This window comes from Condylura cristata, unplaced genomic scaffold, assembly GCF_000260355.1.
Source record: "Condylura cristata isolate star-nosed mole 26May11 unplaced genomic scaffold, ConCri1.0 scaffold00029, whole genome shotgun sequence".
In the NCBI taxonomy this organism is placed as follows: domain Eukaryota; kingdom Metazoa; phylum Chordata; class Mammalia; order Eulipotyphla; family Talpidae; genus Condylura; species Condylura cristata.
Window position 1 is genome coordinate 26,200,817 of NW_004567130.1, and position 27,612 is coordinate 26,228,428.

Genomic DNA, 27,612 nt, shown 5'->3' on the forward strand with positions numbered 1-27,612 from the left:
TTCAGGTCTCCCCTGCCCCCACCTCTGGCCCTGGGTCCAGCAGGCCCACACCCCGTTGTTTTGCCTCGCTCTGTTGGGCTCCTTGGCAGTTGCATCTCTGTTCCTGGGACCTTAACAAGGAGCCAGGACTTGGATGTTTGGCCCAGTGCCTGGCATGGTGCTGGCACTGTTAAAACGTATATACCACACAGATGTGTGAGTCCAACTTTTGTAAATGAAGAGATGTATTTATTTAATGTGTAGAAAATAGAATATCTTAATGGAAAAGCACCGTGCACTTTGCCAACAGCAAGAACGCAAAGCGTCAACTCCTGATGTCCCTAAGAGGCTGCACTGTTTTTAGAAAACATTACAAGGAAGTGAAGTGTGAGCTGGGAGGGGACCCCCGCTTCCAGCCCCTCCCCTGGGTGACCGAGTTGAGCGCGTTACGTAAGTAAGTCAGGCTTTGGGTTTCAGGCCAGGAGGTCATGGAGCTCTTGTTGTGGACTCTACCCTTGGATCTACTCAAGAGAAGTGCCTGTGAGAACTTGAGCCCTGGCTTTGGCGCTGCATGAGAAGTTCCCACCCCAGCTCCTCCTTGGGGGGGGGGGGGGCCCACTGAAGCCTCTAGCAGGGAAGTGGGAGCTTTAAACAGAAGGAAGATGCTGGTTTCCTGCAAGCCCAAGCTTACCAATTGAGGAGGGAGGATGGGTTGGCGAAAGCTCAACAATGCAGAGTGACCCAGCAAATGAATGCTGGGGAGTGGACGCTCAGTCCTAGTTGAAGAGGGACAGCCAAGAGGAAGGGGTGAGGCCTGGGAGTTTAGCCACATCTCTTTACTAATGATTCGCTTCCTAATGTTTGCGAAATAACAGAAGCTTTCACCACAAACTAATGTAGCACACAGTGCAGGGCAGAGCCAGCAGACGGACAGAACCATTCAGCTCTTGCGCCCTCAGACCTTTAACTGGGGAGAGCTGTAGGCTATAGCACAATGTGCTAAGTGTTGGGTCCTGACTTAAAAACTTTACAGCCTTGCAGTTAGTTCTCACTGCAGCCTACGAACTTGTGAGCACCCCAAAGGCCTGCCCAGGGTCACAACCTGAGGGGTGGTCGGGACTCAAGTTCAGATGTGACTGGCCTAGAGGCTGGTGCTTTTTGTATCAACAGCACCTGGAATAAAACTCAAAATCAGATGAAGACAGGGGACGAGAGTTCTGATCTTGGGAACAGACCTGGGCTTGGACTCGGCCAGAGCTGGAGGAAGAGCTGTGCTAAGCCAAGTTCACTCCTGGCTGCTGAGTGATCAATCACAAGTGTCTTCACCTCTGTGTGCCTCTCTGTCCTGCTCCAAAGCGGGGAGCTAGGTGTGCTTTGGGGTTTCAATGGGAAGAAGCCAAGCACCCGAGGACCTGGCACTGGGGCTCCTGCGTCATGATTAGCAGCTTCCATGACGTGCAGGTGACTGAGCTGCCTGTCCTCCTGCTCAGGCGCAAGCAGAGGGGCTGTGGGGGTGTGGGGGGTGGTCAGGACCAGTTAGGCGCCCCCCTGCGCTGCACCTGTCTCTCCTCTGTCCCTTTCCTGACCGCTCTTCTCTCCTCGGGGCTTCCGGTGAAGCAGCTGGGTGGGAGGTGTGAAACCTGCCTGAGGCTGGGGCATTGCTGAGATAGATACTCAGCCAAGGGTCAGAGCTAGTGCTACAGCCAACCTCCTCCCAGACTAAAATCTTTATCCTCCTGTGAGCTTCCTTCTTCACACTCCCCAGGAGGAGGGGGAGGGTGCCCACAGAGGGGAGTGCATGCCATGTCCAACGTGAACTTGGGTCCACCTGGCTTCCAGCTTGGACTCCATCCCCCATGGGAAATTACCATCACCTTCCAGGGGTGCGGGGGAGAGGTGTTGTTTCCCTTAAGATTGATGGGGGACCAATTCAGCCAAGGAGTCTGGCTGTGCCCCCTGCCAGATGCCAAGAGCTGTTTGACTTTAGATGCTTGGCTGGGATGCCATCATGATGACGGCAGGAGTGGGGTTGTGCCCAAATACCCACTGGAACCTCAGAGAGTGGCTTCTCTGACCCTTTCCTCACCAGCCCCTTCCTGTCGCCAGGTGACCATCCCCATCGCCACACACATCTGGCACCTGCAACACTCCAGACCCATGCAAACATTACCCCGGCACTTGAGGGAGGGGTTGCTGTAGTGATTCCCACTTTATAGAAGAGGAAACCAAGGCGCAGGGAGGTAAAGTTCCTGTGCCGTGTGACACAACTAGGATCGAAAGAGCTAGAATCTCTTGCTCTTGACCACTGAGCCAGCCAAGCCCCGGTGGGTCCCTGCTGGTCCTGAATCTGAGGCCAGCATGAGCCAAGCTCTGGGCTTTGGCCTTGTTTATGGCTCTGACCCTGGCCCGTGGTAACTGCAGAAGAGTCACTGGTTCCTGAGCCAGAGCCAGACCATCTGCAGCGGGCGCGGGGGGCCCAGGAGAGCCCTTGAGGAAGACAGAGAGTTTTCTTGGATGGATGAATGGCTGCCCTTCCTGTGACCTTTGTTCCGGCCCAGTGAAGTGACTGGGCTTCCCCCTAATCCCTCTATCTTTCCAACCTGAGGCGAATAGTTTGCTGAGAGTTCTCTGTGTTCCTCTGAGATCAGGGCCTGGCTCCTGGGAGCACAGAGTGAACTTTGACACTTTTTTAAGCAGCTACAGGGACAGATCTTTTCTCAGAGCAAGTGAAGAAGATTCTGCCTCCCGGATGTTGCCTCATTAAACCACCTACAGTCTTTCCCCAGAGTTGAGCCTGGTGCTCTCATGGCAGCAACCACTGTGATTGCTGCCAGGGCAGGATTAAGGGCTTTAAAGGACTACCTCCTCTCTGGCCTCCACCTGCTGGCCCTTCCTGAAGATGCTCCAGCCCTACTCCTGCCCCAGGGCCTTTGCACTTACTAATTCTGCCTGGACTGCTGGTCCTTGACTGCCACCTCTATATGTGACTGTCTCCTTTTTTTTCTTTTAGGGCTCAGGTCAAACTGTCTGCTCCTTGGAAGGGTCCTCCCCTACACCCCAGCTAAAGTCTCACTTTACCTCCCTCCTTTTTAGTGCTCTCTTTGAGTCCTGCTTTCTCCTTTGCTCTTCACTTTGTAATCTGAGGTCGTGTTTTACTTTCTGTGCCTGCCAGATGCCAGTTCCATGAGGAACAGACCTTGTTGGCTTTGGTCTTTTCTATGTCCTCACTCTAGAACAATGCCTGACTAAATATTTGCTGAGTGGCTGAAGGAGATACCAAATTTGCCCAGCGTCCTGTAGCAGTGAGGTAGGGGAAAGGAGGCTGTAGGTGCTCTGCAGTCCTTGCTGTGGAGAGGTGTGGGCGCTCTGCTCCATGAAGCAGGCCTGGGCCTGGGCCACACTTGAACCACTGGCATCTGGTGTTGACAATGAGGCCATGAGACTTCTGAAGCTACTCTTAAGAAACCTCTGGAGTTCTGCCTGTGTTTCTTGGATCATGCTTCCTGTAGAAGCCAAACAAGGAGTCTGACTAGCCTGGGTCTGCCATGCATTCCTGTGGTACCAGACAAAAGTGTGCCCATTCAGTGGACACAACACTACGAAACAGTAGCAAATTGTTAGGCCACTGAGTTTTGAGGTAGCATAGCCAAGCCTAACTGAAACCAAGGCACTGAAAGTCCACATGACTGAGCCAGGCCCACTGAATGGTTTCCAGGGCCTGAGCTTTTAACCTCTTATTTAATCTTTCTCCTGATTTTTACATCTCTTGAAATTAGTGGGTTGAGAACTGGTCCTGAGAACTTACTTCCTTCTCATTGTAGATCTTCATAAATAATGAGTGGCATGACGCCGTCAGCAAGAAGACATTTCCCACGGTCAATCCGTCCACTGGGGAAATCATCTGCCAGGTGGCTGAAGGGGACAAGGTGAGAACCAGTCACTTTCCTCAGGCAGGGCTGAGTGGGAGGGGGGCGGCAAGATGATTACACTTTCTGCATGCTCACCACATGGTGTGCATTACTGTCACAACTAAAGGGTGCCAGTTAGATTTCTTGAGTAAAAGAACAGACAGGAGTCTTCCTCCCAGACAGGTGTGAGCTTGCACCCCAGTTCAGTAAACATTCGGTTGTGAAATTGTAGATTTGCAGTTCAAGAGCATCTAATCCAATTTCCTTTGCAGACCAGGGAGCTGAAGGTCAGGGCTGGGAGGTAGAGCTAGATGTAGCTGTAATGTTGGTGATGTACGTCATTTCCATGATGTACACTAACAGTAATTTAAAAAGCCTCAAAATTTGTAAATTAGACTCAGGATCTTTAGTACTTCAGGAATACCCCCTGCCTCCTGCTTTAAGGCAGCCCTCTAGCAACCCTCACGAGGCCTCTGCGAACAGCAGGCGTGACTGTCCCCCGGTGGAGGGCAGTCAGGTGGTGCCTGCGCCGAGCGTCAGTGCAGACCAGCTGCCCGCCTGCCACAGTGCCTCTTGCGCCAGGAGCCAGCTGCATCTCACTGCTCCTTTGTGGACAGGAAGAGGCTTCACCCTGTACTGGCAGCTCGTGCCTGGTCGTGGGAGGAAGCCACGACTTGGCTTTGGAAGAAAGGGAGAAACTGGTGAAATTCTACGCACTGACCCCCGAGCCTCTTCCTCCAAAACTGGGGGATTTTGACATGAAAAGCCAGAAACGGGACCTGTCAGGACTGCCATTCGCACTGGGGTTCCTGGAGAGAAGGGCAGCGTGCCGCTCACTTCTGAGGCTGCTCAGGACGCTGACTGAACAGCTGTGGGTGGGGGTGCGCTGGCAGCCAGAGTGGGGTTCCGAGGGGGTTATTGCTGAGAAGGCCTGAGCTGCCTCCGTGGGTGTTTTCCAGGAAGATGTGGACAGGGCGGTGAAGGCTGCCCGGGCCGCTTTCCAGCTGGGTTCACCCTGGCGCCGGATGGATGCATCCGAGAGGGGTCGGCTGCTGCACCGCCTGGCCGACCTGATCGAGCGGGACCGGACCTACCTGGCGGTGAGTTCCCAGCCCCTGTGTTCTCTTCCCCACGGCAGATGGGCCCAGTCTCCTGGGAGCAGCCAGGGAGAGGCACACTGCTGCAGGTACCTGGTCAGCATGGCTCAAGCTGACACGTTGGGGCACGTGCCCGCCCCACCCTCACCTTGGGTGCAGTGGGCTTGGCTAGGAAAGGAGGTGACAGACGGAGCGAGAAGAGCCGTGGTCGGGGAGGCTTTCCAGGAAGCCTGGAAATGGACACTTCCTCTGGAACCCTGATGGTGAGCCTCCCCTGGTTACTGGGGCAGAGATAACCAGGAGGTTGTACCAACCCTCCCCCCTAGCAGCCAGAGTGAATCTTCCAGACAGCAAATTACTTCATGGTGCTTCACTCAACCTTCCCAGGTATCTGCTACCCGTAGGATAAAAACCTGTTCCCTCAGCAGTCTGCGAAGCCTTGCCTGGTCTGGCTCCTTCTCCCAGCCATGCCCGCCCACGGCCCTCACACAGTTCTGCCCCACAGTCTCCTCTCAACCCCCCGACCTTCACGCTGCTCCTTGGGCAGGAGGGCCTTTGCACAGACCCCCGAGAGCCATGCCCTGCATCACCATTTGTACTGGCCGCTTTGCCCGGTCACATCCTACACATCCCAGGGGCGTGCCTCAGGTGGGAGTCTCTCTGGCTGGTGGGCAGCCTGGCCTTGTGCTCTGGCCTTCTTAACACTGGTAAAGATAATTTGTCTTTCCCTCACTCCTGGATCTAATACAGCAGAAGCTTAAAAAATTCATGTTTGTCAAATGATTAAAGGAAACGCCGAAGCATGATTCCTCCTCTCTTGCTCCTTATTCTTTCTGACTTTAGCAAGAGAGGGACAGTGGCCCAGAAACCCTGAGATGTCCGCTGGCACCAAGTGGCCACTAGCCCTTCTCATTCGTGAGCGTCAGCACTGCTCTTGGCCTCATTTTCTTTGACTCAACACCCATGTGCTGACCTTGTCCTCTGTTCCTAGACCTTGGAGACTCTGGACAACGGCAAGCCCTACGTCATCTCCTACCTGGTGGATCTGGACATGGTCGTCAAGTGTCTCCGGTACAGCTCCGGCTTCCTGTGATCCTCTGCACCTCGGTGCTGGAGGGGAGGGGCGTGCCTGGAGGGGTGGGAATAGAACAGAGTAAATGGATGAAAGGGGGTGGAGAAATGTGTTGTGTAGACGCCACCTCATGGGAGCAGTGCCTCAGTACTAAGACTGTCATTTAGTCAGCGCTTGCTGGCTGTTTGAATCAGCTTATGTGACTTCTGTGTGTTGGAATGTGTCTGTTTCATTTAAGTGATGAGCGTGTTGGTTACCGTTGTTCAAGGTTTTAACTTAGGATCATTTTAAAGACCATGTAAGATCATCAGTCATGTTCCACTTCCATTTTTGATGTGTTTTCTCCCCTTTTTTCTTAGGTTAGTGAAGGTTTCTCAATTTTGGTTGTGTTGATCCTGCTACCTTTTCCTTCTCTCTTCCTTCTGTCTCTTTATTATTTTCTCCCTCTTGCTAGTTTTGGGTGCAGTTTCTCTATAAAAATTTAATGACCAAAAACTGTAAGAGGAAGAATCAGAGCCTTCTGGCTGGGAGGGAACAAAAACTCACTCAGCCTGACTGAGGCGTGACAGAGTTGGGGGCCGAAATCCCGAAGGCCACTGTGTCTTCCTGCTGCGCCGCACACTCCCATCGCACTTTCCCCACCACCTCTGGCATCCTTTGGGGCCAGTCTGCCTTTTGGAGCCTGGCTGTCCAGCACAGCCTTGCTTTGTACGTGCAGCTCCAGCCGGGCTCAGCAGTACCCCTTTAGTTCAGCGCCAAATACCAGCCTAGTGCCAAATTCTGGATGCTAAGTGCTACCCCCATTGGCTGGCTATGGATCTGACCAGCTATGGAGAGGCCCTTGTGAAATACTGTTTACTCCCCAATGACCGTTTGCACCGAGGTGGAGGGGGAGAAGCAGTGCCAGAAAAGTAGGGGCTGGACAACATCACAGGCTGTCATGTCTCCCCCGAAGACAGTGAGCAGTGACTGGACATCTGGATGTCACAGTGTGGAGGAAGCGGGGACGCTGCTAAATATCCTGAGTGTACACAGCAGCCCCTCATAACAAAGAATTTTCTAGCCCCAAGGGACACTAGTAGCGAGATGGAGAACGCCCTGAGGACCCAGAGGTTGGCTCCTATGAAGTCCAGGAAGAGCCCACGCCTTCTGAGTGCCAGGGGCATGCCTTTGCGTTGATTCAGTAACTTCCAGACACGTGAGGGATACGGGGAAGGAGCAGGCAGATGAGGTGTGTCACAAATGCATGTTCAAACCCAGATGGCCTTTGGTCTCAGCTAGCCTGGCCACATCCTCATTTCACAAAGCTTGCTTGTATCTGCCTGCTTCATCTTTCTCCCTCGCATTTCTCCTGCTCCCCTGGGCACTTAACCAGTTCCTCCCATGCGCACGTCACTGTTTCTTGCTCCCCATCTCCGATTTGCAGTGCCTGAGAATCTGTCTGGGGAGGGGTCCCTCGGTCTTGACATGGTGCCAGCTGCTTAGTAGGTTTTGCACTTTTCTACCAGGCTCGAATCCATATTGCCAGATACCCATTTCTGGTGTTGTGCTGGTACAGGAGTCACATTTTATAACCTGATTGTTACTAAAAAGACCAATTACTGGGCATCAGCTTCACAACCAGACTGAGTAGGTAGGAAGTGGGCTCGTGGAATCTGGTGTTTTCACAAGCACTCCTAGGACTCTGGGGTGCCGAGCTTAGTCACCTCTCTGGATGACTGACGCCAGCAGTTATTTAGGTCTCTGGGGAGAAGTTGAGAGCAAAGGAGATTGTCAGAAAGACCCAGTTGGACCAGCTGGAGCCTTCGCCTTTTGAAAGGGTCCTGACAGTCTTTTTTTCTTGAAGGTATTATGCCGGCTGGGCTGATAAGTACCACGGGAAGACTATTCCCATCGACGGGGACTTCTTCAGTTACACACGCCATGAGCCTGTGGGAGTGTGTGGGCAGATCATTCCGGTGAGTGCCAGCCTCGCAGCCAAGCGACTGCCAGAGCCTGGGCGCTGCTGCAGTTCAGGACGGGCTCCTGGTGATGGTGGGAAGGTCTGTGGGGAGATGGCCAGGTCATGGCGGACACCTGGTCTTTGACAGCACCAGCTGGGTTCAAGTCCCAGCCCTGTTACTTGTGAACTCTGCGATCTTGGGCAAGACCAGGATCCCTCTGCGCCCAGACAGTTCTCTGATAAGCAGTCTTGGGCCGTAGTGTTGAATGTGATGGCTTCACACACACGGTGTCCGACGAAAACGCCCTGAGGAACATGAGTTGCTAGTGTTCTCATCCGCCACCGGCTCGTTCATTAGTCTTCAGCCTAAGGCAGTTATGGGGACACGATAGGTTTGGAGAATTCGGTGCTGCTGCTTCTCTCGGGGCACTGCTTTCAAGTGCCAGTTTGCTTCGACTTGGATTTTGGTATCAACCTTTGTCTCTTGCAGTGGAACTTCCCACTCCTGATGCAGGCCTGGAAGCTGGGCCCCGCCCTGGCCACAGGGAATGTGGTTGTGATGAAGGTGGCCGAGCAGACTCCACTCACCGCTCTCTATGTGGCCAACTTGATCAAAGAGGTGTGTGACTGCTAACCTGCCCTTCTGCTGGCTGCCCCTGAAAGAGTGTTCAGGAGGGGCCCACTCGGGGCTGGTGTTTGTTGAGCAGGGGCTGCCCCAGCCAGTCAGTCACCACACTTTAGCTAAAGTGACCCCCCTTACCTGCTGTCTACACAGGTCTCTCTGCAGGGCCCATTTTTAGGGAGTGATAATCCTGAGTGAGGAAGGGGTAAAAAGCCTTTGAGAACCCCGGGAAATTGGTTCTTTGCTATGCACTTAGAATTCCTGTGTCAGCTCACCTGTGTCCTGGGCCGGACTGCCTTAGCCCCCATGGGAAGGGATGCGTTCCCCGCGCCAGGCCCTTTGGAACAGGAGATGACATGGCTGACTGCCCACAGGCCGGCTTTCCCCCTGGAGTGGTCAATGTTATTCCTGGATTTGGCCCCACGGCTGGGGCCGCCATCGCCTCCCACAAGGATGTGGACAAAGTGGCCTTCACAGGCTCCACTGAGGTAAGCCTTCCCCAGGGCCACAGCTTGTGGGGCCCTCTGTTCTGTGCCCATGAGAGCCGTTGCTTACCCCGCCCCTGCCCCACTGAGAGCTTGTCTGTTCTGCTCCCTCATAGGTTGGCCGCCTAATTCAGGTTGCTGCTGGGAGCAGTAACCTCAAGCGGGTGACCCTGGAACTGGGGGGAAAGAGCCCCAACATCATCATGTCGGATGCTGACAGTAAGTTTTCGCGAGCAGGTCTGGTGGGAGGTCAGCCACTTGCTGTCCAGACTGCCTCTGCTCACTTCTGTAATCCTTAGTGTCCACTGGAGTTGATTTCTGCCCCCAGGATTGCAGGATGGAGGCTGGTTCCTTGGCACAGCCGGTGGCCTGCAGGATCTGAGCTCCTTGCTTCTCTCCTGCCCAGCAGAGCAGCTCGCTTCCTCTCAGACTGTCCATCGCCTCCTTTTTCCTGGTCCATATTTGCCCCCAGGGAGCCTTCCCTAACTGCCACTAGCTGCTGGTTGTCCTCAGGCTGCCCTCAGCTGTTCCCAGAGACATGACTACTGCTCTGTCTTCTGCCATTCAGCCACCACTTCTGAGGTGATCTGGCCTGGCCTGTCTTGCTCCTATACTGGGTTGGTCCCTGCTGGGGACCCCAAGGCTGGCATGGGGTGGGGGAAAGCAACCGCCGGAGGCAGGCCTGTCCTCTTCTCACTGTGCCTTTCTGCCTCCTCAGTGGACTGGGCTGTAGAGCAGGCCCACTTCGCCCTGTTCTTCAACCAGGGCCAGTGCTGCTGTGCGGGCTCTCGGACCTTCGTGCAGGAGGACGTTTACAATGAGTTTGTGGAGCGGAGTGTCACCCGAGCCAGGTCTCGGGTCGTGGGGAACCCTTTTGACAGCCGGACCGAGCAGGGGCCACAGGTAAGCCCAGAGGTGGCAGGTGGCTCTGGATGTTGCAGCCAGTATAGAGAAGCAGAAAGGGCCTCGGACTGAGTCAGGCCGGCGGAGCTGCCACCCAGCAGCTGTGTCTCCCCAGGGAACTACATGGCCCTGCTGAACCTTCCCGCCCTCTCACGGGGTGACTGAGGTGGAAGTTAAAGAAGGAAAGTACTTGTCAATTAGATACACATAATAAATTTAGGAGTGCCTGTGTACAAGGAATGCCTGCTTCCTGGAGTTAGGCCATCCAAATGCATCCGTTCACCAGGAGAATACACAAATCTGTCATGTGACTGTCTCTGCCCAGTGGGGTAAAGGTCATTGCATGTGGAGGGATTTTGTTTCACTTTATACTCCTCTGAGCTGTTTCATCCAAAAAATATTTTACTCTGACCACATATTCATTTTAATGAACCAGACTATATAAGCACAGTCCAGAGCTCTTACGGGTTCCTTTCCAAATGACTGCAGCAAAAACAAGTCATATGAAGATTTGGTTTTCTAGGGGTTATTAAAGTACTGTGATCTGGTAAGTCTGCAGTGGCATTATATCTTCTTAAAAATTGTAACACCTTAGTTTAAAAAATTCCTAAGTATTTTATTTACTTTATTTCTAAAAAGTTCTGACCTGTTGGAGAAAGCACATTTGCTTATCATAGGGTCGCCACAAGCCTTCACTCTGCAAAGTGCAGCTCCTGTGGCTGCCTACGGCGTGGCCATCGTAAGAATGAACAGTGCCTCTGCCCGCCCTCTCCTCTTCCTGCTCTCCAATCCTGTCCTTAGACCCAGCCGGTCGCTTTGTCCTGGTCCTGCCACCCCTCGCAGGAAAGGGATCACAGGGTCAGGGCTGCTTCCACAAATCCTTGTCCATGGGGTCCTTAGCTACCTCAGAGCCCACAGGAACCTCCTTGGGGACTCCATTCTCAAGGGTATCTGCCATGCTGGTGTCCACTCCCAATTCTCTAGGGCCGCCTAAGGCAGATTCTTTTAAAATAGGCTCCATTTTTTAAGCATAGTTTAGGCTTACAGAAGAGTGGAGAGTTCCAGCATATATTTTTGTACCGACCCCTACTCCCACACCCGTCCCTGACTTCGTAGTTTGTTGTCCTTGATGCGCCAATATTGATGCATTACTATTAGCCAGTCCATCACTTACTGTCGGGCTCACTGTTGGTCTTCATTCTGCTTCCTGGCAGATGGATAGTGTCAGGTACCTGCCATCACAGTGTCATCCAGAACAGAGTCCCCTGCGCTACCCCCTCAGGGGCCGCTGATCTTTTCACTGTGCAGATTTCACCATGTCTGTAGATTGGCCCTTTTCAGCAAGCCATGTGGTGGGAGTCATATACTAGGTGGCCTCTGCAAATTGGCTTTCTGTGCACTTAAGTTTCTTTGGTTTAAGTTTCTTTCCATGCCTGCGTGCTCACTCCTTGTTGCCTCATTGTGTGGGCAGACTACATTTTCTTTATCCACTCATCTGTTGGTGGACACAGGTAATTACTTTTTAGCTTTCGTGAATAGTGCTGCTGTGAATCCCAGCTGCTCTTCTTTGCTCATGTTTTTTTTTGTGATTTGTGGTTATCGAACTATTAAAGTGATTCAAAGCTGTATTTAAAATCTAATAAAGTGTTTAAAGAAAAAAAAAAAAAGGCCCCTCTGATCCCATCCATTTCCCTTCTCCATAGGTAATCGCACACACACAGAGTTAGGTTTTTGTTTAACAATAGGGTTATATAATATCTAGTGTTCTGTAAACTTTTCTTCCTCTCTTAGGCTGTATTTTTGGGTCAGTTCACAGATTAATGAATAGACAATTTGTAGATATACCAGAATTATTTTAACCATCCTTTCTATTAACAAATACTTGGCATTTTTTCTATTTTTACAAAATGCTCCCAGGAAGTAGGAACCTGTTCAGACCCCTGTGCACACCTAGCTGGGTAAAAGGCTATCTATGGGCATTTTAAGTTTTGATAGATATAATAAATTTTCAAATAGCTGTAGAAGTTTAGTCCTTTTTTTTTGATATAGTTGACATAATACTGTATTAGGTTTTGTAACAGCGCTGGAGTACACTATTGGAATACATGAAACATACCATTGCCATCAATATGTTTCCTTACTATTTTAAGCTTTTAGTAATCTCATTGTTGAAAAGTTAAAACAGTGGATTTGCTGTGCATTAGAGGTCTGGTGAGGTTGGTTCACCTGTATTTCTTCTTCCCAGCCTTTCTTGTTTGTGATCTTCGAGTGTCTCCGAAGCCTGTGTGCCCCCTGAAGCTAGGGGAGATCTGGCTCTAGCATCTCAGTAAACTCTGGGCTTCTTCTGCCATAGGTGGATGAAACTCAGTTTAAGAAGATCCTTGGCTATATCAAATCTGGAAAGGAAGAGGGGGCGAAGCTGCTGTGTGGGGGAGGAGCTGCTGCTGACCGTGGCTACTTCATCCAGCCGACCGTGTTTGGAGATGTGCAGGATGGCATGACCATCGCAAAGGAGGAGGTCATCATGGGGCTGATGTTCTGGGATGTTCTCGGGAGGAGATGTGGGCAGTTCAGTCCAGCAACTTGACATTGTAACCCAACAGCTAACTTTGGGCCAAAGAGCTGACTTCTGGCTCTATGCCTAGAACAGATTATTTACAATTTGTTTAATTTCAGGGCTTTCCTCTTTGGCCAGTGGAGAACTGAATTCTCTGGCATGGCATCCAGAGTCCTTTGTGTTTGGTCTCTGCAAGCCATGAGTTAAGGAATGCTTTGCCCAGAAAGTAAGCAGGACGCTGATGAAGACCAAAGGGCTAACCTCTCCGTAGAGAGGTCTGCATGCCTGCCCCTCAGCACTAAGGAATGTAGGGCAGTAGCTCTGGCTCATTCTTTTGTGTCACAAATCTTGACTGATACCTGCTGTGTGCCAGGTCTCTCCAGTGGCAGTTTTATCCAGGGGCGTCTGGCTGGATGTCCTCTGCCCTGCTAGAGTTCATGCTTGCTCTGCTCTCCCAGCAAGGATTAAGTCTGTTAGCATCTTATGCAGGAAAATGCTATGGTGACACCCCATTCATGGAAATGCAAAAGAGGCAGAGGAGAGTTCTGCCTCTTGGCTCATCACGAGTACTTTGATGCTTTGAGATCTTAGACTTGGATGTTTTTGGACTTTGTTCAGAGCCCAAATAAATCCATAGTCCTTGCCCACCCCTGAGGCACTTCTGGCTGCCTTTTCCAGCTTAGTCTAGATACTCCCCAGTCCAGGAACATTCCAGAAGTCTGAGTTCCTTAGCTTTCTTACGAGAATGGCGCTGGTGTGCTTGTGCCAAGACCTTTCTAGCTGCCTGCTTTTCATCCTCACCCTGGTTTGTCTAGTCTCTGTTCCACTACAGCTGACTGTACATTCTTCAAGCCTTTCCCTGACACCCTCCTCTCCACCTGCCTTCCTTCTGCTTTGATGTCTGTTCCCTAGTCTGTCCCCTGTGGGCAGAGAACAGCACTCTTCCCATGGGCACACCTGGCTTCTAAATCTTGGTTTCTAATCTCATCTTTCACTCAAAGAGACCAGGCTTCCTTGCAGAAATGGCAGGGCAGTCCAGAGAAAACCGGAATGTCTCAAGCAGGGACCCTGTAGGTTCAGTTGCTCTTCATCATGTAGTATATGCCCCGGCTAAAGGACCAGCTTAAATTTTCTGAAACTGAGTCTACATGTCATGTGCCTGTAAACGTGCCTGGTGTGACCATGTGGAAATAAGATACAGCATGTAAAGCAGGCTGCACGTAGAAGGTCCTTTGTGCGTCAATCCACGTTGTCAGTTAGCTTGGGAATGGTGGGCTACCTCTTCTGGGGACACCCTGTCACATCTGGAATCCTCTGCTCAGCATGGTCAAAGGTGGGGAGCTGGTGATTCCAAGCTCCCCTGATCTATTCTCTCATCCCAGATCTTTGGGCCAGTGATGCAGATCCTGAAGTTCAAGACCATAGAAGAAGTCGTCGGGAGAGCCAACAACTCCAAGTATGGGTTGGCTGCTGCTGTCTTCACAAAGGACTTGGACAAGGCCAATTACCTGTCCCAGGCTCTCCAGGCAGGAACTGTGTGGTAAGAGCCTCCCAGTGGTTCCTCACCACGCAGGTAGGGATGCCAAAGCCAGAGTGTTCGGGAATCCCGTGCTCATACCCCAGAATTTGCGTCCTAGGCTCAGGTCCTCCTGAGTCAGGGTGTGGCAGCAGACAGGTTAGAGATTTCTCCTGCCCCTTCTCCTTCGGGAGGTTAAGCTCTCCAGTGCATGTGCCCATGTGCTGTTCTAGAACAGGTGGGTGGATGACCACCTACGAAGCTGTGGTCATAGCAGAAGACCAGAGCTGAGGGCCTACAACATATAATACTAGTCTTGGAAACCTAGCACCTACTTCACACTTATAGGATGGACATATAATATTTAAAAACAAAAAATACCAAGAGTTGGTGTAGATGTGGAGAAACTGGAACATTCACACCCATCTGGTGGGAATGTAAAATGGTACTGCCACTGTGGAAAACACCCTGATATTTCCTCCAAATGTTGAACATAGAGTTGCAATTCCATTCCTAGGTGTATATATATATATACACACACACACAAATATATATACCCAAGAGAAACAGGAATATAGGCTAGCCCCAAAAAGCATAGGCAGATTGTTTCTGATAACTAGAAGGTGGAAGTAACCTAAATCTCCGTCAGTGGTGAATGGATAGCCATGTGGTCACTCCATACCATGGAATAGCACACGGCCATGAAAAGAAAGGAAGGAGCCATGTGGCTCGTGATGCTTTGGTCAGTGATAGCACATCCAACATAGCCCCTGTCACAGCCTGGGTGTGCAGCAGGCTAAGCCATCTACATTTCTGCAAACATCACCTTAGTGATTGTCCCCGAACATAGTCTTTTCACTAAACAGCAGCACACGACTGGCCACATGCTACCATCTCTGTAAACATACTACGTGCAGGAAGCCAGTGCCCCTGGATTACAGCCTCTGGGGAGACTGGCACTGGCAGACCACATAGTGTTTGGTAGCTTGTAGGAAATGTTCTAAATTGGCAAATTCATAGACACAGAGTAACTTGGTTGCCCGGAGGTGAAGGGAAGAGTATGAGGAGTGACTTTGTTGTGGGTGTGGGGTTCTTTTTGAAATTGGAAATACTGTGGATGAGATGGCGGTGTTGGTGGCACACATTACGAATATGCTATAAATTGTTGATTTGTCCACTTTCAAAAGTGACTTTCAAATCTGATTAAAATTTAGTACATTTTTTAAGTAAAAAAAGCGCAGCACTTGATTAGCAAAAACGAGTCGTTAACACGGGACACTAACGTGGTGAACCCTGCAAGTGACATCCATCTGCGACCACACTGTGCAGGTCAAGACGACCAAAGGCTTTATTTCATGTGGCTTCCTTTCAACTCCTATATCTGGTTCTTACAATGGTTCAATACTGAAATCTCATTTCAAATGACAGGGTCAACTGCTATGATGTGTTTGGGGCCCAGACACCATTTGGTGGCTACAAGATGTCTGGGAATGGCCGGGAACTGGGAGAGTATGGCCTGCAGGCGTACACAGAAGTGAAAACTGTGAGTATGGTTCTCAGCTCTCTGTCTTGTTGGTGTTTACTCTTAGTTTCCTGTTTTGAGCCAGAGAAGCTACCATAGAGGATAGAGACCCAGTCTGCCTCCTGAGAAATAACTAGAGACGTGATCCCATGGTGCCTTTTGTTATATGCCAGGGTCTGTGACACCACAGTGAAAGGAAGATCCCAGGAGGCAGAATGAAGCAGGGAGAAAAAGGTTCTAGTAAGAATCCTGGAGGCCTCCCTGGGGACCTACCAGTTAGTTCTCTGCGTCATCACTGCTACGGCCTAAGTTCCATCCCCAGCCAGGGAACTGACCTACATGGCGCAGCAGACCCCTCCTGACCCACCCGCTGCTCCCCTCAGCAGTGGACTTCATCAGTCTGCCTGTTTGCTCCCCACTCTGTCTCTGGGGAAGCCTTTCTCCCCCTATACCTCTGCCTACCTCCCAGTCCTTCTAGGTAAAAGTATATCTTTACAAAAGAATCACGTTAGGTCACTAGATATAGAGGACCATAAATTTACCCCATCTTTTAGTTTTCAGTCTCAGTGATGGGAATATAACCTGAAGAACTAATCAGAAATACAAAGAGCTTTCTCTCAAAGGGAAAAATTAGCCTAAATGCCCATAATTATGCAGGACTAAGTGGCCGTTAAAACTTTTTATAGAATATTTGATATGGAGTTTGTTCATCTTTTAAAGTAAAAAAAAAAAGCAGAAGGCAAAGTAATATATGCATTATAAGCCCAATTTTAAAATAGTTTTAAAGTAATATATACAGCCAATTGGGCTTATACTGTATGTATTACTTTAAAACTATTTTAAAATTGGGGTTATACTGCATAGACTCTGAGGTATTTTTATTCATAAATACGAAAAAGGCAGGAAAGAAATACACTAAAAAGAAAACAATTTTCTCTGTGTAATGAACACCGATAATAGTTTAACCAGGAAACATACAATTGATATTTAAAGAAAAGAAAAGTGATCCAGACTGGGCTTTCCCTGGACTGGACAAGAGAATGCTCAGGACAAATAAACCAGCCAGAGGGAGCAGCTGAGGAGAGGGGAGCACAGGCTGGACGAGGGGAGCAGGGGAGGCAGTCAGTTACTCTCCTTCCCCCGTACAGTGCTAAGCCTGAGTATAATGACAGCTAAGACAAATCTGTGTTCTCAAGACTGAAGCAGATGTATTTGCTTGTTTATTGTTAATTAAACAATCTTAGTAAACACAAAAAGCAAGGCCCAGATTCGAAGAGCTGGAGATGTACTGATGATGATGGTAGCGCTGATGAAAATGAAGGTAGTGGAGGTGATGACCGCTCCAGGCGGAGTTGAGGGTGGGAGAACCAGGGCTGCGCCCCGAGAACTGCAGTGTCTTGGGGGTGAGAGGGCAGCATGGGAGCTTCCCACTTCACATTTGGACAACTGTGAGCCTCGTGGGTTTTTTTGCTTTTGTTTTGTTTCTTTTGGAGGAAAGGGTGGGTGCAGTCCTTCCACATCAGCACTGTCAACATTTGGGGTTACAGTTCTTGGTGTGGGGCCTGTGCATTGTATGGTGCTGAGTGGCTTCTGCCCATTTCATGCCAGCAGCACCCCGGTCACCACCCAGAATAACTGGGTTCAAGGGGGACAGAGTGAGCTCACACATGTCACAGCTCTTTTGGATCCTGGTATTGACCATTTGGCTCTTGGGGGGTCAGAGTAATGAACGGGGGCTGCCTGCTCATATTCAGGTAGCCCCATGAGTGCAGATCCCAGGGCAGCATGGGACTCACAGCTTCTCTGCACTGTTCTTGCAGGTCACCGTCAAAGTCCCTCAGAAGAACTCATAAGGCCCACACCGCTTCCCCTCTCATCCAGCGGCAGAAAGAGCAGTGAGATTAGTAACACTAAGAAAACGGCCCTTCTATGCTCAAAGCCTCAAAGGAAATTTTCTCTCAAGCTCCCTTGGATGAAGTCTCAGGAAGTGAAATGACAAGGAGGACAGTGTAGAATGAAGAGTATTTGGGAAAAGCCTTTAAACTGCAACGCTATTAGTAGCTTGGGTGGGGGTGGGGGTGTTTCAAAGGCAGATGGAAACGCCCCATCCTGTCCATCTGACTCACTTCTGTAACTTTAGGGCGCAAGAAAAGGCTGTTGTTTACAACTGTTCCAACAATTAGTGCTTTGCTTTTTATTTCCCACTAAATTTCATTAAAAATCAGTGCTGTCCATATACCAGAGACATTTTGCGGGGGTGGAGTGGGGAATGGGATCAAAAACGGGGGTGGGGGGGTGGGGAGGGAAGTGCACAGGGTTTTGGTGATGGTGCACGGGTAACATGGTGGTGGGAAACCCGCGGGGATTACAATTGAGATAGAAAAAAAAAATGTACAAAATGATGTAAAAATAAACTAGAAAAAAAAAATCAGTGCTGTGCTCCGTTTTTTGGGTCATACTTCCTCCAGCTCCAGACCCCCAAGAGATGCGGCCACCTGGCTCCCCCCATGGCATGTCACACCTGGCAGTGTCACGGCGTGTGGATGCACCGACCAGCCGTCCCCACTCTCCATTCCGGGTTAACGGGGGCAGCTTTTGTTCTTTCATTTAAATGAACAACTGTCTCTGCCTGTTGACCCGTGGAGGACCCGGTGCTGGGGCCCAGGCAGGACACCGGCACCAGACCCTGGTTCCTGTGCTCCGGAGAGGGTTAAGCCAGGAGAGGCACTGGTGCCCAAGGTGGGCTCTCGGTGTTGGGTCAAACCCTCAGTCAGACCGTGGGAGCCAGCTCATGCATGAAAGCCAGTGTCAGTGGACTCATTTGAAGGGAGGGCTGTAGTCCCAGTGACCAGGCCCGAGTCTCCTCTCGGGAACATTCACTTCATTTAGTTGGGACCTGGTGGGTTAGTGATTAATTATCACTACTAGAACTGAGGAGTCGGGTTTCCTGGTGAGTCACAGAATAGGAGCACAAGGAGTGAACTGCAATAGCTTTCTATAATTTGTGGTCAGGTTTGGGTCATTGCTTCCTTTAAGAATATGAGGATATGAGGAAAAGTTTGTCCTCTCCTAGGAAAATACATCCTCTGTGAATTTGCACATGGCCTTGGGGGGTGACTTACTGGCTGACCTCTGGTCAGACCACTGAGGCTGACTAAGCCTTGGAAAATGACCACAAGCCCGCTAAAGATGATTCAGCTTCACTGAAGAGTGCGTCACAATTTTTGTCATATATGCCTTTACCCATACTACTACTTTCTATTTACTTTTAGATAATTTTTTTGCTATACATAATAGCATCTAACTGCTATCAACAGAAGGCACTGTAAAAAAGACAAAAGCATGCAAATATTACTGAATTAAAAATAATGAAATACAATCAAACCTCATTACTTAGATTCCACTTAGGTGCACACAAATAAATGTAACAATTCAACAACTGTTCATACCTGAACTGAGTGTGCCTCAAAGAGGGTGAGTGAGCTGCTGTGATCAGCTGGCAATGATGGGATGTTCTGGTTCATGCTGCTTCAAGGTGAAATGGGGTTCACTGTCAATAAAGAGATGATTTTAGCTTGATGGCCAGCTGCAACACCACCACCATGATGCTATGCCAGGGGCCAGGGGCAAAGGGCAAAGAGCTCTGAACCCTGTTCTCAACTCCTAGTCCTGCCCTGCACCACTGGCCATGTGAATGCCGGGGATGGACTCATGCCTGCCTTCCCAACACTTGCAATCTGCCAGGGGACAGGAGTGAAGCAGGAACAGAAGAGGGTCCCTTAGAATAAAAAAGGCCCAGTTACTGAGATTCCTCGTGGCTGAGGGGTTAAGTCTCAGGGCTCACAGCTATGGCCCGAGTGACCCACATGGCGCAGCAGACCTCTCCTGTCTTGCCCGCTGCCCCTCTCAGCAATGTATTTCAGATCTGCCTTTCTGCTCCCCACTGTCCCTGGTGAATCCTCCCACACCCTGTACCTCTGGCCTACACCCCCATGCTATATTAAAGAACAGAGAAGGCTCGGTTACTATCTCTAGAAGCTGAAAATCTGCTGAGGGGAGAAGGCTCTCAAAAGATGATTACAATACAATCAAGATGCCAGATGCAAAGAGATGGTACGAGGTCCCTAACGGGCACTCACAGTGTATTTCACTCACTTTCTAGGCTGCTTGTCAGATTTAGTTCTGGAAGGTTTGACCTCAGTTATTTGCCCACAGTTTATACTCTTTAGGTAAATGGGAGTACCACTATTGTCTACTTAAATATTTACTCTAAGCTATAATTAATGCATGTCAAAGTCTAGTTTTCAAAGTTAAGAATGAGATCCTGTACAAATATAAAACACAGGTCAAAGTTTGTACTCATTTAATGAATGACGGACCCAGTAAGATGGTAAAGCAGGTTCAAATGCCACTTGGAGAAAATGGCTCTTTGTGGGCATTTTAATAAAGGAATGTCAGTAAGACTGCTAGGTGAAACAATAAAATTGGCTAACGCCTTTTAAGGCAGGAAACAGTAACTATAAGCATTTTGTGTTTACCAGACAGAAATCATCTGTGGCTGTATTGGACATAAATCTACAAGTTAGAGGTCACCTCAGTGTGACCTCAGAGGTTCCAGTTCATGTTTATCAGGCAGAGTACTTAAAATGAAAATAAAGCTCATTTTTCTGTCAGGCAGAAGGTATCAAGAGGTGGGCAGTCAAGGGTTGTTAAAGTGAGTCCACAAATGCTTGAAGGCACCTGGGTTCCAACTCTTTCAATAGTTTCTTTCCTCACAAAGGTAGGGCCCTCATCCTCAAGGTTTAATGTGGTTGCTATTTCAGCCACTGCATCAACATTCCAGGCAGCAGGGAGGTGAAAAGGATAGAGGAAGGTGGGGCCCACTTTCTGAAAGGAGATCTCCCAGAGGTCCCATGTGACACTACATTTCTTTGGACAAAATCTAGATACATGGCCACATCTAGCTGCAAAGAAAGACGAGGAAGATTATAATTTCATTTGGCCTTGATTGGCGTGTCCAGCTAAAACTCAGGTTCTTGGGCCCTCCTTGGCTGACCCACATGGTGCTGCAGACCTCTCCTGACCAGCCCACTGCTCCCCTCAGTGGTGCACTTCATCAACCTGTCTGTTCTGCTCCTCACTGTCTCTGGTGAACCCTCTCACAGCCCCTGCACCTCTGGCCTGTACCCAATTCTGTATGCACAAATAAGTTAAAAAATAAATACAACTCAAGTTCTTAATTCTTCTTTTTTTTTTTACCCCAAGTTCTTAATCCTAAGGAAAGAATGGACTTTAGGGGATGACAGTAATTCTTGCTGAGATGTGAAACACTAAGTTGTGATTTGACAGTCATCAAAACAATTCTGCTTGTCGATACTCTCTAACAAGAAGCCCTCTTCCCTTGAGACTTAAGAGTGATGGGGTGATGCTATACCTCACCACCAGATGAATCCAATTCTCATCATATAGAGTGACATTACTTTTGGGAAAATTTTCTATGTAGACATTGTATTATTTATGAATATTTCAGTTGCAAGATTCAGAAAAACAAATCCATACTAGTGTAGAAAAGATGGTTTCCTATCCCCAAATCTCAGGCCCTAGGCTTTGGCCATGGCTTAAGTCAGAGCTTCACCGGTTTCTATCTCTTAACTCAAACTCTGGCCCATGGGCTTCATTTTTAGGCTGTACCCATTTTGGTTCTGGGGGCCTAGATTCTTAGCGAAGCCAACTGTTCTCAAGAGCTCTGGCCTCACACCTTGCCAGGTTCAAGTCCACTGGCAAGGACAAAGTCCCTTTTTTGCTAGCTCCCGCAGAGACCCCGAGGCTCACACTGGTTGGTCCAGTCGATGCGATATCCTGCCCCTGCCCTCACCAGTCACTATAGTCAGAGGGATGAGGTGTGGTGACTCCTTTAGACCTGAGGCCCGATGGTCCACCCTTGTAGCCAGGAATGGTCTACCTGGGCTGAGAATGAGGAAGAAATAGCTCACCCAAATAAAATGGGGTTCTTGCCAAGCTTTAAGTACTCCAAACAATGTCAAGAAACCCTTGAGGAATGAAATGGAAAAAACAGACAAATGCTGCTGAGGCCTGTGAATCAGACTGCTGTTACTATAAGAGAACCTGCTCTTTAAACCAACAAATAACAAAGGAGATGAAAGCTATGAAGAAATGTCGATTATGTTGACATCCTAGACACTTATTAATCCTGCGCTTTTAGTGACAGGAACCAATCCAAACCTCAGGTTGCTGTCTTGAAGAGAAAAAACAACAAGGTTCTCAGGTTATGAACCACCTAATCTCTGTGGGTATGTGGATCTGGGTCAGTCGCAGGAGTGTTGGGTAGATTAGCTGCTGTTTCTGCTTTTAGCCTGCCCAGGGCCCAAGAGGAAGCCGGTGCTTCTGGCCAAGTAAAGGACACAAGAAACTAGCAGCTTGGGCACCTGGCTGATGAGGCACTTTCTAAGTGCAGGGGCCACCTTCTGGTTACTACACAGAACGACAGTCCTCTCCAAGTGCAGTTAAACCGACCAGCTGGTTATCAAACTTCCTTCAAAAGATACTTGCTTTATCCTCTTTATTTTTGAATTATTTCAAACCTACAGAAGTTTTAAGAATAGCACAGCAATCACTCATAAGCTCTTTACCCATATCCATGCATTTTGAGCATTTCCCCCCAAATGCTTGGTCACCCCGCCCTCCCCTGTAAACATTCTCTTTTCCCTCGACTGGCTATGGGTAGGTTGCAGGCACTATGTCCTCTTCCCTCTTAATACTTTATATTGTTTGAATTTTTATGTTGGCTATTATTTTACACAGTTATCAAATACAGGGAAATTTAATTTGAGACACTGACACGATACTGTATTTGTGGGAGCTTTTGACAATAGAAACATCTAAAAGACAGGGCTACCCTGGGGATAGCAGGTAACATTTCCTGATTCTACTTGCCTCCCTGGAGACTCCATTTGGAGGGTTCCACTTTGCCCATGCCCCTCCCCTGTAATTGTGTTCCTCACCAGCCTTTCCCACTTCAGGCCTGGCTAAATGCACCAGGGTGGCTGCCTGACTCAGCACGACAATGAGATTCCCAAAACTGTGGAACTGGACACTAGGGATACTGCTGAGGTGGTTGAAGCAGAGGGTAGACTCTGGAACTAAAAGGCTTCAACATGTAGTTGAAGCCAGGAAATATGTAAATACAAATAATCACAATGAGCATGTTTGTACCTAGGTATCAAAGAGTAAATTTATGCAGTTGCGGGCTGATAGGGCAAGTCTGAAATTTCACAGGACCAGCCAGCAGGAGCGCCCATGCTTGGGAAGCTGTCATCCACTGGAGGCATGTCCTTCTTCAGGGAAGCCTTCCCACTGCCCTTTGGGCCTTCCTACAGACTGAATTAGCTGTCCAGATTATCTGGGCTGATCTCCCTTACTTTCAACCAACTGGTGTAGACTTTGGCCCCTGTGGGAGCAGTTACAGTATTTGAGTCACTGGGCACTGTCGTCTACCAAGCTGACACCCAGCGCCCATCCTCCAACTCCAAATGGAACTCAGAGGGTGTGGCCTCTGAGCTGGCCACTCATGGGCAACTGTGACTTATGTGCTAACCACAAATCACAGCAGAACATTTCTTGACTACCTACGGCGTAGAGCTTGTATCACGAGGCAGGCCCGGGGCCATCGAGGCTGCTGTTGACCTGATTATGTGACTACCTCTGAGGTGATCTTGGGATAACTCTGCCGGTGATAACATCCTATGTCCCCTTCCCTTTCCAACTTTGTCCCTCTTTCCTATCCCACTCTCTGGACACTACTTATGCCATTGTCATATGATCAGCTTTTGCTATCCTGTATGATTTCGATAAATGAGAACTGTTGCTCAAGCAGCAGTCTTGCCTTGCAAACCTGCTCTACTACTGCTGTGTCTCATCACATTCCCACTGCACAGTGGCAAAAAGTTCCTGTCACAGCAAGAGGGCATTTAATTCACAGAGGCAGTGGAGTGCAGTGGTTAGAGGACCCCCACCCCAGCATCCATTATGTAGATAATCATGGTACCACCTTCTAGGGCTACTCTGAGGAATGAGCTGCCCAAGACAATGATCGGGACCTACGTGCTACCTACTCCAGAGGTTGCCTTTTATGGTTATGCAATCATAGGTATTTATCAAAGGACAGTAAATGAACACTGGACTAGTCCTTTTAAGGGAGCACTAAGAGATGTGAGGCGATTCTCCTGTGCTAGTGGCAGATTCTTGGAGGCGGCACACACCGGCATGGTGCAATGTTAAGCCTGCCTCTGGGGCCTTTGCGCCCGCAGGCATCTCTAGACACCTTCAAGGCGAGTAAGATAGCGCCTTCATTGGGAATTTGGTCCTGCCAACACCGAGTTCAGACTTCTGGCCTCCACAACGGATGACAGTGAGTTTCTGTTGCTTAAAACCACCGAAGGTGTGGTGGTGTTATGGCAGCCCCCGAAAACTAATAAAGTAATAGGTGAGTGGCTTCCTTCAGATGAGAGTAAGAACGTGAGAACAAGATAAAGGGATCACACCAAATCACAAGACTAAGAGGCAGACTTGGCTGAAGGCTTAGAGACTGCTTCTATCATCTCATTAGCCCTCTTTCCTCAGAGCTCGCCTTCTCCAGTCATTGACCTTGACAAACATTAAGCATTTGCAGTAGGCTGGGTGTTGAGGATGTAACCAACAATACAGACAAGATTCTTTCCCTTGCTGAAATTACAGTTGATTCTGAACATGGGTTTGAACTGCAAGGTTCACTTACATGTGGATCTTTTTTCTATCTTCAGTTTCTGCGTTCACATATTCAACCAACATGAAGCTTAGGTGGATGAACCCAAAGATATGGAGCTGTGGACGTACTATAAGCTATCCTTTGTTCAGGGTTAACTGTATTTATAGTCTAGTGGGAGAGAAGGGTCTGAAAGAGTTAAGAAACTGAATGAAAAAACCAGTGGTACAGGAGGTAGAAGGAAATAAGGCCTGAGAGAAGAGGAATGTCTGATTTAGACAGGGAACAAGGATTAGGCACCATCTTTCTGACAAAATAGCATTTAGAAAGTAGCTGAAGAGTCTGTAGTGAGATTAGGTTTTTTGTGTGCACTGAGAGGGGAGAGTAGGTTTCCAGGTATAGGCACACATACAGTCGACAGCTGATAAGTTGAAGGGAAGCAGCTTATCTCTCAATCTCTGCATCTCTATTGTGTAACACACAGAGAGGTTCTGGATAAACTCCTATCACTCAATGAAGAGATGACTGTAACTGCTACTTTCTGCTATGAAGAATGTCAATTTGAGTCATCTAGAAACTTCCTCATGAAATTCACTACTGGATTACTATTCATAATCATACTAGGTAGCACAGAGACATTTGCTATAACAAAAAGACTTAAAGGCACAAACACTCAACACACGTTCATTTTTTTCTCATATTAATAATCCTCAGTGAATGTTTAGGTCGATGGGGCTGAGACCTCCTCCACCCAGGATCTTCCATCTTGAGCTCTTGCCTTCTCTCATCATGGTCTTCAAGTTGCAGGATAAGTAAGAGAATAGAGAACCTGTTGACAGATTCTCTGCGCCAGGTCTGGAAACTGATCATCTCTTCTGCTCACTTGCCATGGGGAGAACACAGGTGCATGGCCACCCCTACTTTAAGAGGGCTGTGGACCTATAGGTATACAGTCCACAAAGAGAACAATAACGTTGCTGGACAATTATGTCTTCACCTCAATATCCTACTACTTACTGGCCTTATACTGCACCTCAAACTATTAGGCTGTTGGAAAAGTCAAGATGCATTTTTTTTTTGCTGGAAAACATAGGAAAAATACGTCATGCCTTTTCTAACAGCTCAGCAACTTCCATGGAAAGAATTCTGGATCCCACCTTCACCTTCATCAAGTCTTTCATGGCGGAATGGCACCATTACCCATGTGGCTGCGTAAGCTAGGCACTTGGAAGTCATTATTACTATTTTTTGTCAGAATAAGCCTTTTGATTTCTTTTAATTACTAAAAAGAAGCTTCATTTTAAGTTTTCATTTTCTGAGTGTGCTTATGCTATCATCACTCTCAATAACTTTTTTCTCCTCAATAAGGAAAGTGGGGTGCTCTTGTCCAGGACACATTTAACACACATGGGGGGAGCCACCAGGTGCCCCGCTGACATGTCTTCTCGTTTTAGACACCTCCGAAGAACTTTGGGGCTCATAACACAAACTCCTCCGGTTGGCCTGGGCACAGTCCACATGCAGATTTTGCTGCTCCCCCAAACTTCTTGATATAAAGGCAAACAACTCTCTTATCAGGGGTTCAGAATGTCTGGTGTTAGAGGCCACCAGGATCCCGCACAGTGCTGGACCGTTCTGAATCCCTCTAGCCACCATCCTTGGAAGAGCCTTCAAGCTATTCTTGATTGGATTTTTATTCTCACCTTCCACATCAAAGCCTTCAGTTAGTCCTGTCAACTCGACCTCCAAGAAGTATCTTAAGTCCATTTGTCTTCATTGCTTCATCATCTCATCAAACTACTCCAATAGCTTAACAGCTGTCCATGTCTCCAGCTTACTTGGCCATCTTCCATTCTCTATGCAGCACAGTCCCTTTCATAACATGGCTTGATTATATCACTACAGATTTTAAAATGGTCCTCCAATGGCTCAGAATAAAATGAAATTTTTTCACCACGATCCCATGGTGGGTATGACAAGTCTCTGCACAGCTCTCCATCCTCATTCTTCTTTAAATCCAGTGACCTTCTCATTGCTCAAGAACACAGTTAGCTTGCTTTTACCTCAAGACTTTTGCCGTTGCTTTTCCACCTTCCCAGACACAGCTTCCCCTATTTCCAATACACAAACACTTCTCCTTCCTAAAAGGTCTGTTTCAAAATCACCTCCTGAAAGAACTTCCCCGATCACCTGGTAAAAGTCTCCCCATCCAGTTATTCTCTTACCTCAGCACCCTGCTGTCTTAGTCACATATACAAACCATGTTTTCCCAGTTATTTCCTTCAAGACCCACAGGTTTTATTCCACCTGCTCCCCCACGTCTAGAGGCCTGTACACAGCGGTGCTCAGGAACCATTAAGCCCATGGATGAAGAGCCATCAAGGGCAGGCTGGTCCACAGCTCCTGCCAGGTCCTCTGACAGGCCTTTCCTGATGCTAAGGAGTGGAGATCTAGCTTACAACCTCCATTTGGTCTCTTCTAGGTGTGCAACAGGGGGCCCCCGGGGAAGGGGGGAGCTCGACAGGGAGAAGCTGGAGAAGCTGGAGACCAAGAGAAAAAGCACAGAGAGCAAGGAGACCTGGAGAAGCAGCGGAGCCTGCACAGGGACCAGGGGGCACGGGGAGGGGCAGCCGGAGTGGAGGGAGAGGCGCGCGGGGAGGCTGCCGACGGCAGCATTTATCCTGACTTTGCTTTCTGCTCCTTTCCTTTCAGTCTGTCCTCCTGCCCCCGGTGCCTGGGCCCCCACCAGAAGGTGCCTGGGCGCAGTGGCCCAGCTCCGGGCCAGGCCCGCGTGGCCGGGCACTCCCCCAACAGGGGGTGCGCGACTGGGCGCTGCCTCAACGACACTCCCCGTTCTCGCCCTCTGTCCTCTTCGTCGCACACAGTCGCTCCAGCCCCTTTCCGTGAAAGTGTCCGCCGCAGAGTAAGCTCCGTCCTCACGCCGCAGGGGCAGAACCTACTCAGCGCGGGCAGGCTTGGGGCCCTGGGGTGGCCCTCGCCCGGCCAAGCACCAGGACGCGCGCGGCTGAGCTCGCCTGCTGCGCCGCAGCCCTCGGCAGTGCGCGCCAACAGACCGCCTACTCGGCGCCAGCCGTCCCGGGTGAGGAGGGCACCGGCGGGGCACAGCTCCTCGGAGAGCAGCCGGCGCGTGCGGCCCCAGCCCTGCCCCTTACCGCCACACCCGCCCGCGCCTCAGGCTCCCCAGGCTCCTCAGGCTCCTCAGGCTCCTCGGGCTCCTCAGGCTCCTC

The 27,612-nt window shown here is 49.5% G+C and overlaps 2 protein-coding genes across 2 annotated transcripts in view; both read left to right on the forward strand.

The window, feature by feature from the left end:
• Nucleotides 1–17,858, forward strand: part of ALDH2 (aldehyde dehydrogenase 2 family (mitochondrial)) — a 23,997-nt gene extending 6,139 nt beyond the window's left edge. The window contains exons 2-13 of the mRNA XM_004691071.2: nt 3,801–3,905; nt 4,847–4,987; nt 5,976–6,055; nt 7,903–8,014; nt 8,489–8,617; nt 8,995–9,108; nt 9,222–9,324; nt 9,824–10,008; nt 12,362–12,526; nt 13,948–14,105; nt 15,510–15,624; nt 17,424–17,858. Of these exons, the coding sequence (XP_004691128.1) occupies nt 4,913–4,987; nt 5,976–6,055; nt 7,903–8,014; nt 8,489–8,617; nt 8,995–9,108; nt 9,222–9,324; nt 9,824–10,008; nt 12,362–12,526; nt 13,948–14,105; nt 15,510–15,624; nt 17,424–17,456 (1,269 nt within the window). The 5' untranslated portion in view covers nt 3,801–3,905; nt 4,847–4,912 and the 3' untranslated portion in view covers nt 17,457–17,858. The remainder of the gene's footprint in view (nt 1–3,800; nt 3,906–4,846; nt 4,988–5,975; nt 6,056–7,902; nt 8,015–8,488; nt 8,618–8,994; nt 9,109–9,221; nt 9,325–9,823; nt 10,009–12,361; nt 12,527–13,947; nt 14,106–15,509; nt 15,625–17,423) is intronic.
• A 7,640-nt stretch (nt 17,859–25,498) lies between these two features.
• The window catches only part of MAPKAPK5 (mitogen-activated protein kinase-activated protein kinase 5), a 33,804-nt gene continuing 31,690 nt past the window's right edge, over nt 25,499–27,612 (forward strand). Inside the window, exon 1 of the mRNA XM_012730884.1 lies at nt 25,499–25,576. Within this exon, the coding sequence (XP_012586338.1) occupies nt 25,499–25,576 (78 nt within the window). The remainder of the gene's footprint in view (nt 25,577–27,612) is intronic.